This window comes from Pelodiscus sinensis, chromosome 27, assembly GCF_049634645.1.
Source record: "Pelodiscus sinensis isolate JC-2024 chromosome 27, ASM4963464v1, whole genome shotgun sequence".
In the NCBI taxonomy this organism is placed as follows: Eukaryota; Metazoa; Chordata; order Testudines; family Trionychidae; genus Pelodiscus; species Pelodiscus sinensis.
In genome coordinates, this window is record NC_134737.1 from 12,050,295 (window position 1) to 12,066,217 (window position 15,923).

General features: G+C 46.9%; 2 protein-coding genes across 20 annotated transcripts in view; one reads left to right on the forward strand and one right to left on the reverse strand.

Annotated features, from left to right (window-relative positions):
* Positions 1-15,532, forward strand: part of ANKS1A (ankyrin repeat and sterile alpha motif domain containing 1A) — a 188,300-nt gene extending 172,768 nt beyond the window's left edge. For 11 of the 19 annotated variants that reach the window (XM_075910428.1, XM_075910417.1, XM_075910419.1 and 8 more), the window contains 8 exons: positions 2,520-2,684; positions 3,376-3,501; positions 3,983-4,054; positions 4,651-4,737; positions 5,841-5,978; positions 7,205-7,375; positions 7,884-7,982; positions 8,733-15,532. In XM_075910428.1, the coding sequence (XP_075766543.1) occupies positions 2,520-2,684; positions 3,376-3,501; positions 3,983-4,054; positions 4,651-4,737; positions 5,841-5,978; positions 7,205-7,375; positions 7,884-7,982; positions 8,733-8,852 (978 nt within the window). In that variant the 3' untranslated portion in view covers positions 8,853-15,532. The remainder of the gene's footprint in view (positions 1-2,519; positions 2,685-3,375; positions 3,502-3,982; positions 4,055-4,650; positions 4,738-5,840; positions 5,979-7,204; positions 7,376-7,883; positions 7,983-8,732) is intronic. The other 8 variants (XM_075910423.1, XM_075910432.1, XM_075910434.1 and 5 more) reach the window with 6 other exon arrangements.
* The window catches only part of TCP11 (t-complex 11), a 44,164-nt gene that overhangs the window by 6,861 nt on the left and 21,380 nt on the right, over positions 1-15,923 (reverse strand). The gene's annotated exons all lie outside the window — the stretch shown is intronic.

The window sequence follows — 15,923 nt, forward strand, 5'->3', positions numbered from 1 at the left end:
ACCAGTCCTGTGCCATGTTTGTAGCTGTTAATTGTGATGACTGGCCTGCACAAAGGGTGTTGCTCTGGTGTCAAGACAGTGAGGTGGCTGGGCTGTACTGCCTCTCTAAATGGCCTGACCATCGCAGCAGAGGCCTGCGGGGGGCTTGTAGAAGCAGTGCCCTGAATAAATATGTGCAGCAGAGGTGAGCTGCGAGGAGTTAAGCCACCCTGTCCAAGGTGCACGCCCGGGAAAGGACAGCGGTGCTGGCATCTGACTGGGGCTTGGTGTTTTATGCTTTCTAGAAACAAATGAGTTTTGGCCTTGCGGGTGGAGGGTGTGGCATGTGGAAGGGGGTACGTGCTGCTGAGTAGACTCGCAATCTGCGAGCACCAAGGTGTCCGTGATACACGGCAGTGGTCACAAGCTCAGGACCTCGCCACTTTCTTTGAACACTTTTTTAAATGCCAAAAAGGGATTACTCCTGTGTCCTGGATCCTTTCTGCTCCTGTCACTGGTTCAATTCTAGACCAGGCTGGTGTCCCCTGCTGGCTGTTTAGGTGCAACTTGCTTATCCATAGCACAACCCACCATCACAACTGGCACTAGAGCCTTCAGTGCTCTTCAGTCAAGAACTGAGCAGGAGAGGCTGACTTCCCTCCCTTGGGTCCCTTCTCCTCTTCCCCTGAGCTGGTTCCTTCCACCAGGGGATGTAATGCGGGAAGGAGGGGTGTAGCTGTGTCCTGGCATGACAACCTGTACTTGCTTGAATACAGAAGACTGGTCCCCATGACTGACTCCTACACCTGCCATTAGCATTGAATCACAGGCTTCATAGATCTCACATGGGAAGCAAACAGCTGAGAATCCAAGATTCTCTGAACCCTCTTCTTGAGACCAACAGGACCGAAGGAATAGAAAGAAGCGCCTTGGCACAGTGTCAGCTGATTGAAGTGCCGGGAAGGGAGGAGGTAAAAGAGAATGGGGCCATTTGTAACATTTCCTGATGCTACAGCTGTCGCGTTCCTAAACCTGATTCTGGCATGGCAGAACGGAAGGATGTTGGGGAAAATGAAGGGAGGATGTTGAATGGAACTAATGCATGTTGCAGCTGTGAGCTCCCAAAAGCACCAGCTTGAGTTCTCTGCTTTGTCTTCTGGGCCCTGGATCATCACGTACCGGGAGTGACTGACTCTCTTCCCCACAATTATAGCCAGCCAGTTGTAAGGCATTTGAATTGCTCTTACCGCTGGGCTCTCTAAGGCCTCTAGCTTGGTTGGTAATTGCTATGATACCACTTTAAATGCAGCATTCAGAGTGCTTTGAGGCAAATCTGGGCCTGGCCAAAAGTCCGTCCATGGATGCCTGCTCTGGAGTGAGAAAACTTGCAGTAAAGGTGACAGTGTTTGGATGCTGTAGCAGTGGGGCCAGGTGAGAATCTAAACATGTCCTGGAGGGATTGTGGGGAGAGGCTGAGGAGAGACCTGACTGGGTGCCTTTCACAGAAGCCAGCAAGGAGAAGTCTCTGAGGGACAAGCAACCAGGGGACAAGTCACAGGTCCCTTTAACGCTTGGGTCTTGCGCACCCTTTGTACAAAATGCAGGACAATGTAGCACTTTAAAGACTAACAAGATGGTTTATTAGATGATGAGCTTTCGTGGGCCAGACCCACTTCCTCAGATCAAAAAAGGTTTTGATCTGAGGAAGTGGGTCTGGCCCACGAAAGCTCATCATCTAATAAACCATCTTGTTAGTCTTTAAAGTGCTACATTGTCCTGCATTTTGCTTCAACTACCCCAGACTAACACGGCTACATTTCTATCACTACCCTTTGTACAGGCATTGTCAGTGTGGGATTGGCAGAGCCAGATTTCTGCCCACATCCCTGCTGAATAATTCAAGGCCAGGCTTTGCATTCACCTTCGAGCAAGCCACCCCTAGGCGCTGCACAGTACCCTGGATAGCTGCCAGAAGCCGGCCACGCATGATCCCAGCTACATGTTTTGTTAGTTGTTGAAGTGCTATCAGACTATTTGTTGTTGTTTTGAAGACTCACTTGGCTACCCCCTGAAACTTAAATCAGGTGGTCAGGGAAGTGCCCTGCCATACATAGGTGAGTTAATGAGCTATCTAGTGGCTTTGGGTCAAATCAGTTAACAGCCCATTAGCACACTGTCCCTGGTGTATCCCAGAGATGACTGGACTCTGGCTTACAGCACCTGTCAGATTCCTCATGTTCCTTAGGGCAGGGCCGGGCCAGTGCATCAAAAAGGAGATTTCTGCAGGGAAGACCATGTGTTAGCTGTCTCCATTATACTGCTTTTCCTCTTCCAAGCCACGGGTTGCTTTAGGAGTGGATGATTCAAATCTGCAGCACTCCCAGCTCTGTCTCCACGTCCTTCTTTGGCGAGTTGGTCCCAGAAGGAGACCAAAATTTTAATTAAAATTAACCAAAATTAATTTAAAATGCCAAATGACTGCCATAGCCAGCTGGCAAGGACTGTGGCTCTCCTTTAGAGCTGCATCTCTCTGCCTCCAGTGCCAGGATCTGATGTCCCAGACTTCCTCACCGCTGAGCCAGAATGACTCCTACACAGCAAGGTCTGCGGAGCTCTTGCTGCCTTCAGGGGATACTGGAAAGAGGCGACATGACAGTGGCCATGATGCTGCTTCTCACCCCAGAGCCGACAGATACAAAGTACAGGTCAGTGTGAGTGTTTTTCCCCTCTCAAATCTCAAGGTTTTCTCTACTCGGGAGCCTGCACAGATCCCCGGTGGTGTGGCTGGAGACATACCTGTGTCCCCCAGATAGGCTAGTGAGGCCCCCTTAGACGGTTTGACAAAAGGGGCTTGGAGTGTAAAGAGGATGCAGCATGGCCTAGTGGTTAGTGGAACACCTAGGCTCTGGGCTCACCTGCTCTGTGACTTTGGACAAGTCACTTCCCCTTTGTGGGTCTCATCTCCCATCTGTGAAGTGGGGACAGGACCCACCTTTGTGCCCATCCCATAAAGTCCAGTGCGTGCAGGGCTTGCTTTTCCGGAAGTGCGTCTTGCCTTGTGCTCTGATGTCCAGAGGATCCTGGGAGCTATGAGACAGAGGGCTGGGATGAGAACAGTGAAGCTCTCTGGCTGTCCTGGGCCCTCTGAAGAATTCCCCTGGTTGGACTGATGTTTTTACTAGGCTGTTAGCACTGAGAATCAAGCCTGAGCTGAGCAGGGAATAGCCACTTGGACCATCTGCCGCCTTAAGCCACTATATTGCTGTGCCTGTCAACATGAAACGTGGGCATTTGTTATGCTCTCCCTGGGTCTTCTGTCCCATGCTCTGCATGCATCAGAACTAGTAGTCTGGCTGGGTCCTCTCTGAGGTTTTACACTTACGCTTGTCCCCTCAGGAGGAGCATCGTGAGTCCAGACTGACTCTCAGGCCCCCAAGTCTCGCTGCGCCATACGCGCCTGTCCAGAATTGGCAGCACCAGCCTGAGAAGCTCATCTTCGAGTCTTGTGGGTACGAGGCCAATGTAAGTGTGTTTCTGCTCCTTGCCTCCGGGGGGAGTTTGTGCTCTGGCCTCACCATGCAGGGAAGTTGCAGCCCTTTTAACCCCATGGCACTTGTAGTGAGGCTCCTTTCAGTGCTCTCTTCCCGGGACAGCCTGACACGGCCACTGGTCTCCAGCAACTACTGTGCAGAGCCCTGCGCTTAGTCCCTTGGCGGGAGCCAGCATGAGCCATTGTTTCACGGTGGGGACGGGCTCTGGGAGGAATCTAGACACATTGGCCTGAGCTGGGAGGATGGTGCCTGCCCCAGGAACTGAGCTGGAGGGGAGCATGAGAGCATCCCCCAGGCCTGAATGTGACACCCCCCCTCTCCTGAGGGCAATGAGGAACCCGATTTTTCAGCCATTTGCTGTGCATTGCTCTGGGGGCTCGAGCAGTTTAGAGGCTTCCAAGCTAATCGAAGCCAGTAATAGTGGCATCCTTTCCTCACCTTGTTTTAAACAGTATCTGGGCTCCATGTTAATCAAGGATCTTCGAGGGACGGAGTCGACACAGGATGCCTGTGCAAAGATGAGGGTAGGTGTGAGGGGCTGCCAGGAGAAGCCTGGCGGGTGTTGAGCATGATGTCCATGGGGACCAAGGTTGCACATGAAAACTGCCTCGGTGCAGGGCTGAGGCGGCCTGGCATGCAGAAATGGTGCGTTTCTCTCGGCTGGAGGAAGTCTTGGAGTGAAATGTTTGTTCTCAAGCTGCATGTCATCCAATTGCCCTTCCCCCCTTCAGATGTCAGTCACTGGGAAAGAGGAGCCTTTGCTGCACAAGGTGCTTGTGTTACTGTGGTCCCAAGCCAGGTCCCTCTTCCATTCCGGAGCACTGGGCTCCCCCCCCCCCCCCCCAAAAAAAAAAAAGCACTGGATGATCTGAAGAATTGGGCTGTGCCCAGGAAAGCTCATGATCCCATCTCCATGTTTTGTTAGTCTGTAAAGTGCTACCAGACTATTTGTGTTTTAAGTTTATCCTGTACAGAGTAACTCGGCTCCCCTTCTGAAGCTTTTGGGCAAAAAGGGGTAGTCATGGTGCTGGCTAGTCAGATCCCTTGCTGCAATACCTCCTCCAAGTCTCATTGGAAGTGTTTAATTTGTACCTGTTTATCTGTGCTCGTATTTCTGCAGAAGTCCACAGAGCATATGAAGAAGATCCCAACCATAATACTGTCCATCACTTACAAAGGGGTGAAGTTCATAGACGCTTCTAACAAGGTACATTTAAAATGCTCTTGGCTTAGCGTTCAGATGGGCCAGCATGTGCACCTTACTCCTCACTCGCCTTCTGTGTGTGAGACTTGAAGTCCTGTCAGCTGACTTTATAGCCACAAACATGTGTACACTCTAGCTAGCCCTGTGGAGCCAGCCTGGCCACAGGAGTCAGCCTTTGGCATCAGTAGTCAGCAGCTGTGTTCTGAGTGGGGAATCTTCCCAGTAGTGATGAAAGGGGAGGCAGAGAGCACCCATGAATTTTCTGTTTCCAAGCAGAGTTCATGGTGCTACATGTCAAAGGCAGTTTTACCTGGTGACTGGAGGAGGGGATGGAGTCACACTGGGAGCTAGTCTCAGGCTTGCCTTGATGTGCTCCATGCTGTACTCTGAAACACTCTGACAGGTGCTGCAGAAGAGCACAGCACTACTGGTCAGGGGGATCTAATGGTTTTCACTAGTGCTCCATGGTGGCTGACCACTCGTATGCCTGCAGACTGTAGGAATACTGCTTCCCCTCTGAGTGGTGGTGATGTTTCTCCTTAGACTAAGAATTGGTTTCTAGGACACGGGCGTTGCAATGTGCCATACCCCTTTATTCTGTGCCTGCTTGGGCTAGCTGTGAGCTACTGCCCAAGAAACCAAATTCCTAATTCCTCCCTTTGACTCCTGCAAGATGTGGGACTAAGACTTGGGTAGCTCTGCCCGATTGCCAACATCTCCCATCTGTCTGTTTGCCCTTTTGTCTGCAACATGCTGCTCCATTTGTCAAGTGTCTTCAGATCACTGTACTAGAAACACATGGTGAAAACCCTAAGTTCATTTAAAAATGGCTCGAGGTGCTATGGTCCTGCTGTGATGGGAAGCATCAACTGTTCCCGCATCAACCGGTCTGGTGAGAAGTAGAATAACCTTCCTAGGAGTGCTAAGAGCACTCAAAGGACAGCCAGGACCTCCTCCCAATTGTACGTGAATTCCCTCATCCCAGTCTCTTACCTGCACTCAGCTAGGTGTTTTGCTGAGCTTGGATAGGTGGTCATGACTTGCTAGAGGGAGATAGTCCACCTGTCTGTCCCACAAAATCAGCTGTCTGTGTTTAACTCTGGTAGAATGTTATCGCCGAGCATGAAATCCGGAACATCTCCTGCGCGGCCCAGGACCCTGAGGATCTCTGCACGTTTGCCTATATCACCAAGGATCTGCAGACCAGCCACCACTACTGCCACGTATTCAGCACTGTTGACGTGGTGAGTCGCACATCTGTATTAAAGGATTCTTGCCTTGCCCTGCATCCTTATGTGCTACACAAGCCATCTATGTGTAGAAATGCCACTGAGACCAGACGGCACTGACCAGCTCGCTGCACACCAGGGCCTCGGGGGAGTTTCTCTAGAAAACAGGGCAAACCCCTACCATGGAGCTGAGTTTGTCTCTCACAAGGAGGAAGGACCAAATGGATGCTGCTGGGAGTTGAACCTGTGAATCCGAGGAGTGCTGAGCTTTCCCTTCCAGCTCTCGCCATATCCCAGTGCACGGGTAGATAATCACATACCATGCAGATTCTGCTGTCAGATGACAGTGGAGAGTGTTGCACTGTAGCTCTTCAGAAAGTGGAGATGGAAAAACTTCATTAGCTTTTAGGGGATGTAAAATCTTTTAATTGGTTACTGATTAAACGAGGGGAGGGGCAGCTGTGGGTAGGTGAGAGCATCTCACTGGTAAGCCTCACGCATAAAGGGTGAGGCTTACCTGTTAACCGTTAACATGCAGTTCATCTTTTGGGGCAAAATTGTTCCATCCAGTGATTCTCCAGGGACTCGGGCCTAGTCTACACACATGTATTGTTTTAACTACACCAGTACACCCCCTAATGTGGCCTCAGTCACATGGGTCTAAGGGTGTCTTATGCTGGTATTGCTTATTCCTCGTCCCTTTCATGTCAGCTGTCTTTTGTATAGGAGTCTGTATGCCTGTGTAACTGGATCCTCACTAGGGGGACTGTACCATCATTAATTCAGCAGAAAAGCCAAGCCCTGCCCCCTTCTGCATGACCTACTGTTAGAAGTAAAAGGCTTGAGGGAAAATAATGGTCTTGGAGCTAGTTCAGCAAACCTGTGAATAGATTCCAAAGGCAGTTCACTGCCAACTCTGTAGGCCTGCCTGGAGTCCCATGCCACCTATGGGGGAAGGCAAAGCCAGCTGATGCAGAATAGCTACTGCAACAGATAACAAGGCTTGCAATGTGGGCTGTTAGCCTCGGGCTAACACCAAGATAAGTGGGGCATCTTTGAAGCCCAAAGGCCCAACTCAGTCTCCACTCAGCAGCTGGCCTTCCTGTTGATGGTGCTTGTTTTCTAGACCCTGCTTGGAAGCTCTGTTACCAAGGGAAGCCTTCTACTTGCCACTAGTGCATGGATTTTTGTAGCTAGCCTCTTGCAGTGCTCTGAAATGGTTCTGTGTGGTTTCTCCAAAGAACCTGACGTACGAAATCATCCTGACGCTGGGACAAGCATTTGAAGTTGCCTATCAGCTGGCCCTCCAAGCGCAAAAATCAAAATCCACCAGTGCTTCGTCAGCAGAAGTGATAGAAACGAAATCTTCCAAACCGGTGCCTAAACCTCGAGTTGGCATGAGGAAATCCGCAGTATGTATGCTTGGGAAAGTTGGCTTCAGATTGTGGCTTCTTGATGGTATTTTGCATGGTGTGAGCGCAGTAGTGACCCCTGCCCCCAAATCTTCCTCCCGTGCAATAGGCTTTAGATTTCCATGTTTTTCTGTCCCTTAAGATGATTTTCAGTGGTGGGAGCCTTAATGTAGATAAGGAGCTAGTAGCTGCTAATGCGTGATTCTGTAGTTCTCTACTGAGTATACAACATGGTGGTAGATGTTTGTTGACTCCTTGCTTTCCCACTGGTGGAACTGTAGCAGGTGGGAGATGGATTTGAGGGCAGAGGGCAAACACCCCAGCCATGCACAATCCAGAGAACTGAGAAGAGGGCTGTGCACCAAGCTCGTATCCTGCATCGGAGTGATGTTGATACAATCAGGAGATGAGACTGGTCCGGAGCATATTTAAAATAGGGTCTTGGGATGGTTGTTGCTTTCCTTTAATGTCACCTTTTGTCTGTGTTTTGCTTGCTCCCATTGCCCAGGTGCCGCTCCCTCCCGATAGTCGCTGTTGTTACTGTCACACCTGTACTACACACCGTCCCTCCTATCTGCCGCTGCAGTCTGTTAGTCAAGGAGCTAAGGTCTCTACCCTTCTTGCTGTCTTGTGTTTTGTGGTGATGAGCTCTGAGCTTCCTTAGTTATGAGCAGGCAACCCAGCTCTCTTGAAAGCCAACCTCCTGCTTTCCCACGTCTCTGCTGTGGCCCTGTCTTTTGCTTTGTTGCTTTTTGTTTGTTCCCTTTTTGCCAGTTCTCTTATTCCTCAGGTCTGAGCACAGATGAGCTGATCATGTTCATCCCCCTAGTGCTGAGATCTCTGAACGCCCTTTAGTGCCGTGCTAACACAGAACATGCTGCTTCTCAGCCCATTAACATTGCTATCACATTTGAAGGTCAGGAGGCTGAGAGAAGAAAAAAGCTGTCCTTTGGCCAGGAGAGCGTCAGATAAAAGGGAAAAATCTATTTGCAGGGAGCTGGTTCCACACCCTGGAGGATCATGTGTGTGGCAGTGATGCTTTCCTGCTTGTGAAACTAGGCAGGCTGACCTGACTCAGATGGGGCCAAATCACAAAGCTCCGGGTGGATTGCCTCAGGGCCTGTGGTAGCATAAAACAGGTGCTTCTGATTTTAGTCTGAAGATCTGGCCACATTGGGTCAGGCTTCCTCACCAGCCTCCACTTAGGAGCTACTGCCCTCTATGTTTGTATGACTGTGTTGGCAGTGTAAGTGTCCTGCGTTATCGCTAAATGCTTTTGGAATGTCTCCAGCTCCAGCATGACTGTCCCAGCGTGCACGTTGCCTAACATACTATCTTTCCCTCCACTGTTTTCTAGCTGGAGCCATCTGAAGTGGACCAAGACTCCCAGTCTCATGCCAGCGTCTCCTGGGTTGTTGATCCCAAACAGGATTCTAAGAGGACCCTCAGCACTAAGTATGAGACCACTATCTTCTAAAAAACCAACCCTGTGTCCACCTAGTTTAACCGTGCCTTTGCGATCTGATCTGTCTGCTGTTCTAAACTCCCTCTCCCTCCAGCTGCTGGCACTGAGCTCCACCTCTAGGTGCTACACCATCAGAGGCAGCAGCACTAGAATACTGTAGACTAAGCGGCTTTTGTATCTGATCACTACTGAACACTGTGAATTCTCCTTACTCGGAAACAAGGGTAACATGCTGAGAGAATGACCTATTAGAGACCTGTGAGGTGGGAGATGCAGAGGGTTGGAAACCGCAAGAATCTGAGATGTGGATCCAGGAAGCCGCCAGTCATTTCACGTCTTTCCCTTTGCTCCGGCACTGTGAATCTCTGGGGGCGACATGACACTCCCCAGGCCTTTTTATATTTAATGTTGTTATCCTTGGACTGCTGTAGACTTCTTGTCTCCGAGGTGCGCACGCTCATTCTAGATTCTATACTGAGCCATGGCTGCATACTGTTTCAGCAAACTGTTATCCTCTGTACCTGTCATCTGAACCAACACTAATCACTGTGATGCTGCCTGCAAATAACACATTCACTAGATTTCCTCGCATGGATCCTGCGCTCAGTCTCTCTCCCTCCCCCTAAAGTTCAGTGTTGCAAACTTGATTACACAGCTAATGTGAGAGCTGGTCTGTGCCACTTCCTGAGAGGTTGCTCACACCCTGCCCCCTGACCCTTCTTAGCGAATAGGCTGTGTATACATAAGAAATGTCTGGCAGGGACTTCTCAGCTCCCCATTAAATCCCATTGTGTGTTTCATCATGTCTTGTTGGATTTGATGCAGGCCCCTTCTGTTCACACCGACCAAACTGATTGTGAGCGACCAGCTTGATTCTTCCTTTTTAGAACTATAAATAGGTTAAGCTTTTAAAGGCACATGTAATTGATCCTGTGCTGGGCCGGGTGCTGGTGACTGGACTATCTGATGTCTGACCAAAGCAGACTGACGAGCTGGGAACTTTGCTATGTTCAACAGGTTTCTTTCATATTCACTTTGATCACATTTCTCCCTTGGACAGGAAGAAAGTACAAGGCTATTAAATGCTGTGCAATGAGGGCTATAGAGATCTTGAAACACCTGCCACCTCCCTGTCCCTTGCCAAGGGGATTACCCTTAGGGATGTCCCTAAGTGCATGGGTACCCTGAGTGCAGCCACCTCCTCCTTTCCTTTCACTTTATTTCCTTGTCTCCAGAGTTTCTGACCCCATGGTTGGCTGCAACTGCTACTTTAGTTCCTAAATGTGATTCAGACCCCTTGCAACTGAAACTGCAAAGCACATGCTGCCATGCAGGCCAGAGCAGATCTGGGGCCTGGTTTGGAAGATGGACTAGATGTACCATAAAGCAGCTGAGAGCAGTTTGTTAGCCAGTGAACATTGTAACATAAATGCAGTAGAACCTCAGCTACGAACGCCAGAATTACAAACTGACCGGTCAACCCCAAACCTCATTTAGAACCGAAATATCTAATCAAGCATCAGCAGAGACACAAAAAAGCAAATACATCACAGAACTGTTAAACTACAAAAAAGGGAGTTTTTTTAAAAAACGATTTGACAAGGTAAGGAAACTTTGTGCTTGCTTCATTAAAAGTAAGATGGTTAAAAGCAACTTTTTTCTTCTACATGGTAAAGTTTCAAAGCTGTAAAGTCAATTTTCAGTTGTAAGCTTTTGAAAGCACCATAACATTTTGCTCTGTTACAAATGTCATTTATGAGCAACCTCCATTCCTAAGGTGTTCATAACTCTGAGGTTCTATTGTGCTCTCCTGACTTGCCCTGGTGAACTCCTGACTAGGTAGTGCTTAGCGTCATCCCGGATTGAAGTGGGCAATATGTAGAAAGCCCATTGATAGCATGAAACTGTGGAGGAAGCATGTTCTAGTGATTAAACAGACTGGGGAGTCAGAGCTGCTAGGCCCTATGCCTGGTTCTATCACTGACTTGCTGTGTGACCAGTGTGTGTTTGAAGGATAATACCTCCCTTCCTTATGGGGGGATGTGAGGGTAAACTAGTTTGCAAAACAATTTGAGTGCCTCTAAGGAAGGCACTATGTGATTAGTACAGACTATGACATTAACCCACTATGTTCAGCTCACTCACTCTCCTGACAAAGGAAACCCCAGACTCACAAGGAGGGAGCTTGGACCCTGACAAGCATTTTAAAGTCAGACGGAAAAGAGTCTAGGAAGCACCTGGCTGTGAGAGGCAGTGCTTAGTACACCAGCTATTCTGCCACTCACTGGTCAAAGATGGAGAACGTGTTTGACCCTAGTCTAGCTCCAAGCATCACTTATTTTGCACCATTAGCAGAATCTGCTTATAGGAGAATCAGCAGTGGGAGGTTTGCAGGTGACAGAAAAGGTGTGTTAGGAAGAGAACTCTGAAGAAAGCTAGACAGCTATTACCCGCACTATCCATGCCTCTGTCTAGGGATGGATGGTATGTCATGAACCATTTAATGCCCCCATCTTCTCCTCCTTCCCAAATGTCCATCTCCAGGAATACTCAGTGTTTCCAAACTGACTCTTGAATGTTAAGCAAACTCCATTTACTGATGCAAGCTAGATTGTCCAGAGCAGGATCTGTAGGTATAAGAGTTTTCTTCAAATGTCATAATCTTTGCAGCAGCCAACCACTTGTATCTTCAAACCGACCCCAAATGTAGTTGTTCAGCCTATGTCTTCACTTACTATGTACTGGACTCAATAAGGATTTTAGTGAGCTATCTGTATTGCACCAGTCTTTTCTCTCCTCATTAGCCCAATAATTGTACTGGAATTTTGTTTCAAAATCTTTATCCAGCTCCTTTCTTGGCATGATTCTGACCTCCTAAATCCTCAGGGCTGTAGCATAAGGCAAATGAGTTCGGAAATAATAACCTGATCAGTAAATTTCCAAGATAGTAGGAAGATGTTTAGTAGAGCACTAGTGAAAATCAGTCTTGTCCATGGATTTAACATATCATGTACTATTGGCATCTATGGTACAAGATGTTTAGACAAAAGAATCCTTAGAGAGAGACTACAGTGACTGCTAAAACACTACAGCGTTCCTGTTAACTGTATTGATTTGGACAATTTCTGGAAAATACTATGACATTTTTACAGGCAGCTGCAGTAACAAATGAATATGGCAAGCTGGCCTAGACCCTTTCCAAGCTGTGAATGGTGCTCTAAAACGTCTTTCCACACAGATCAGAAGAGAAGTTCAGTAAGGCATACAAGTGGTTGTATGCTTTCATTGCTGAGTTTACTCTTACAGCTATCCACACACTGACCAGATTTTCAGAGGGGCTGAGTCCTTGCAACTGCCAGTGTTTTCAGTGGGTTCAGTGCCTCTAAAAAGGGGTCACCTGTGCATGTGCCTTTTTAATGCTGACCTCTGAACCTAGGTTGGATCCTAGCAGACCTGTCTGAACAGAGGGCTTATGCTGTGCACCTGTAACTCTCACCAATTTGTGGCGCTCTCTCACTGCGTGGTCAAACACCCTTCTCCCCTGAAAGCATTGGTTTGAATGTGACTCATTAAATTATTCATTGCATTTTTCCTTTCTGTTAACTTTGTCCCCTGTTCTGTTTGCCTCTGGAAAGCTGATCTGCAGGCAGCTGTGTGCTACCATGGAACTCTAATAACGGGGCAAAGACCTAAGAAGCAGTGGTACCCCCAACGTGATGAAGATCTCCACCTGGCACTGGTGTCTGCCTCTTTGAATGTATCCATGGCTGCTCAGTGAGAGCTTCCAAAGCTATGGGGGGAAAGGGATTCCAGCAACTAGCTGACAAAAGCAGCTACACATTTTTAGCAAAGGAGATTTGAGACTTCTGAGCTCAATGGGAGTGATGCCACATTTTCTAGTCTGTTGCAACAAACTTTGAGGGTTTTTTCCTTTTACGTGCAACAATACAAAGCAAAACAAATCCACAATTAAAATGTAGCATGTTGCGGTTTTGGGGGTGGAATGACCCTTATAATTCCACGGTACTGTCCTGTCCTAAAAAAGTATGGTAAAAAGTCTTAGCAGTGGCACTAGTATGTTTGTCTAATGGTACTTTAATTCACCTCAGTTCTAGGTGAGCAGCAGAGAACAATTCCAAGATTTTGGTAATAGCTGTTTATGCCAAGTAATGAAACTCAGCTGTGTGGGTTTTCATACTCTGCTTTTGAAAGACACTCCAAGCAGCAGTGGGAAATGGATGTAATTTAAGGAAAACAGTGTCTGCAAAGGAGTTAGAATCCTAGTGATTACTGCTGGATATCTCACATGGTACGAAGCCTGCTTTCACTACACAGAACTGGTGTGTTGCAATACTTGATAGTGTTTATGGTGAGGACACAATCTGATCTCTTTTCATTAGTTTATCATCACATTGAGTAACTGAAGAGTTTGCTTCTTTCTACACGATCTCGTGCATCCACCATGTTTTTTAAATGCAGTTATGTGCTAGTCGGTTGGGTTTTTGAAGTCTGATTGTGGTTTAGCACTTCTTTGATACTAGCTCATTATTTAATGGCAATTAGTGGAACAGTATTTCAGAATATGAACAAACAAGGAGTTACGTTCTGGGCATTACATTGAAAACAGTTCATACCTGATAAATTCTAATAATCAGTCCAAGGATGGTTGGCCCCAAGCAATCTCGCATTCCTAAACAGAACACAGTTTTGAAGGTGCTTTGTAATTAAGCTTCATTTAAACTATCAGAGTATTTCTCAGTGGCTTTGGCTGTGATGGTTGTGTGAACTGGTGTGTTTTCCAGTGCCCTGACCATTAGGACCTTGTTGAAAGGAGAGATGGTAAAATGGGCATGACTTGGTTCTTGAGCTGTACAAACAGGATGTGCCGTGCCATGCCATTGCTGTGGTCTCAGGTGGGTGTGATGGTTTGGTGCCCTGCTGCTTATAACAGTGTGTCCTAGCTATTTGTTTTTAACTCCAATTGCTGCTGTATCTGTCAGTTTTTAATGTAGTCTCATCTTCAGTTGATAGTGAGCACTGAAGAAGCAAACAGAAATCCCCAGGGCCTAGATCTGTCAGTGATTAGTGGACAGAAAACAAGCTTAAAAAAATAGTGAATTTAGGAAACTTAACATTCCATCTTATGCCTATGTTGTAGCTCACTCATGTAAGTGTAAATTTTCAGTGTGTTGGCAACAACTCTGTTCAGAGACCGAACCCATTTTGGAGGAGGGTGAATAAGCTTTTGAAGTTGGCTTGCAGAAGAGGTGGTGAAAAAGACTGCAGTCTTGCTGTTGTCTTCAGTGACCCAGCAGCAAGCTTTGCAGCTCTCTTGCCAGATGTTTCTTTTTTCAGGAATACCTATTGAAGAGGAGCTGAGTTTTGGCAGTGTATCTCTTGAAGCTTGGTATGCTTTCAAGGTACTTGCCTGCTAGGAGCTCTCCTACCCAGCCTGTATTTTCCGGAGTTCAAGTGGCTCCCAAACTCCTCCTACTTTGCCATTTGTACAGTGTTCAGGCTCTTGCATTCCTACAGGGATTCACAGTATCTAGAGAAAAGTGTCCTAAATTTGTGGTGCTGAATGCGATGAATTTTTCAAAGTGCTGAGCTAGTTCTGGTAGCCAACAGTGCTCCATTTTCTTCCCTTTTTCAAAGGATAAGAAGTCTGTATTCTAGAGGCAACCTCCATACGTATCTGGTATGGGGCCAGGCTGAGAACTCTAGGCAGATACTAAGATTAATAGCAGAATTATTGTCTTAAAATGAGGTTGAAATCATTGTATGTATTCAGATTAAAACTGCTCTATCCTATTTTATTCTGTACCTATTAAAATGGCAGTCTCAGCTGTTGGATTTTTGTCCTTCAGTTTGCCTTGAGACTGTATTTTCTAGAAAAAAGGAAAGATGATTTGAGGTACATCCCAACTCCTCTCGCAGAGAAAGGGTATTGTGATATGCTTTGAGTGGGAAGCTGAACTGGACTGCTGCCCTTCTTGAGACTGCTGCAACATCCAGACCAGACACCAAATGGTATCTCTGAGAAACTCCATTTCTTGATCAAATTCAGTTACGTCAACACTCTCTCACTAAAGTGTTCCGATAGCCATCATCAGGATTTTCTGTGGTTTTCCTTTATGCTTACATCAGTTGAGTGCAGTAGGATTTTTCATTTAATAACAAGCTCTCTATTTGCAAATCAAAGTTCCCTTTTGGATCCTACACTGGCATATTTATAGGTACCTGTACAACCAGAAGCAAATCTGATGCTCTTGAAATGGGAGAGCTAACTCAAACTTTCTTTTGTCTCAGGAAAAATAACCTGAGATTCCCCAATAAGGCACAGAACAGTCAACTTCAATTTGCAATGTAGACCTTTTTGCTAATTGTGATGTATGGCGGTGGGACTGATTTGTAATAAAAATGTTATTTAATCTGTCTCTGTATTTTGATACTTGAATTATTTCTTTTATTTTCCTGTATATACAACTGTTAATCTGTTTAAATTTTTGTCTGAATTTTAAACATCTTATGGTACCAAACTTAACCAATCTGTGCAACAACATAGACTGACCTCACTACAACAAGGCGAGATTGTAAATATTTCTGGGCTTCCAGCAGTCGTTTTGTTGTTTTCATAACTGTACAACCTAGAACAGACTGAATTAATAAATAAACTCAGACACACAACTTGACTTTGTTTGCTGTGATGTAGATATTGTGGAAGTCTGAACTGGTTGCCTGGAACCAAAGCATTCAGTGTTACCTTTTTTTATGTCAAGGCCCTTTTCATTAAAAACATGCCCCATATGCATGTATAGCAAAGTGCCTGAACCAGAGACTGGCTGAAGCCCATACAAGTCTAATGGCAGCAGCTCTCATCCTGAAGGCTGAAGAAAACTAGTTCCCTTTCCTCCATCCCAAACTTACAAATAGGCAACTTGAAACATGGAAGGTAAGTGGACTGGCAGGCGCATAACCTATGAGTCCTTGTTTGAACTAGAAACACGGCTGCTCCCTACAGTAATGCACATATGAAAGCACAGCTACCCCTCCCTAGCCATATTCTAGCTAAAGCAATTCTTG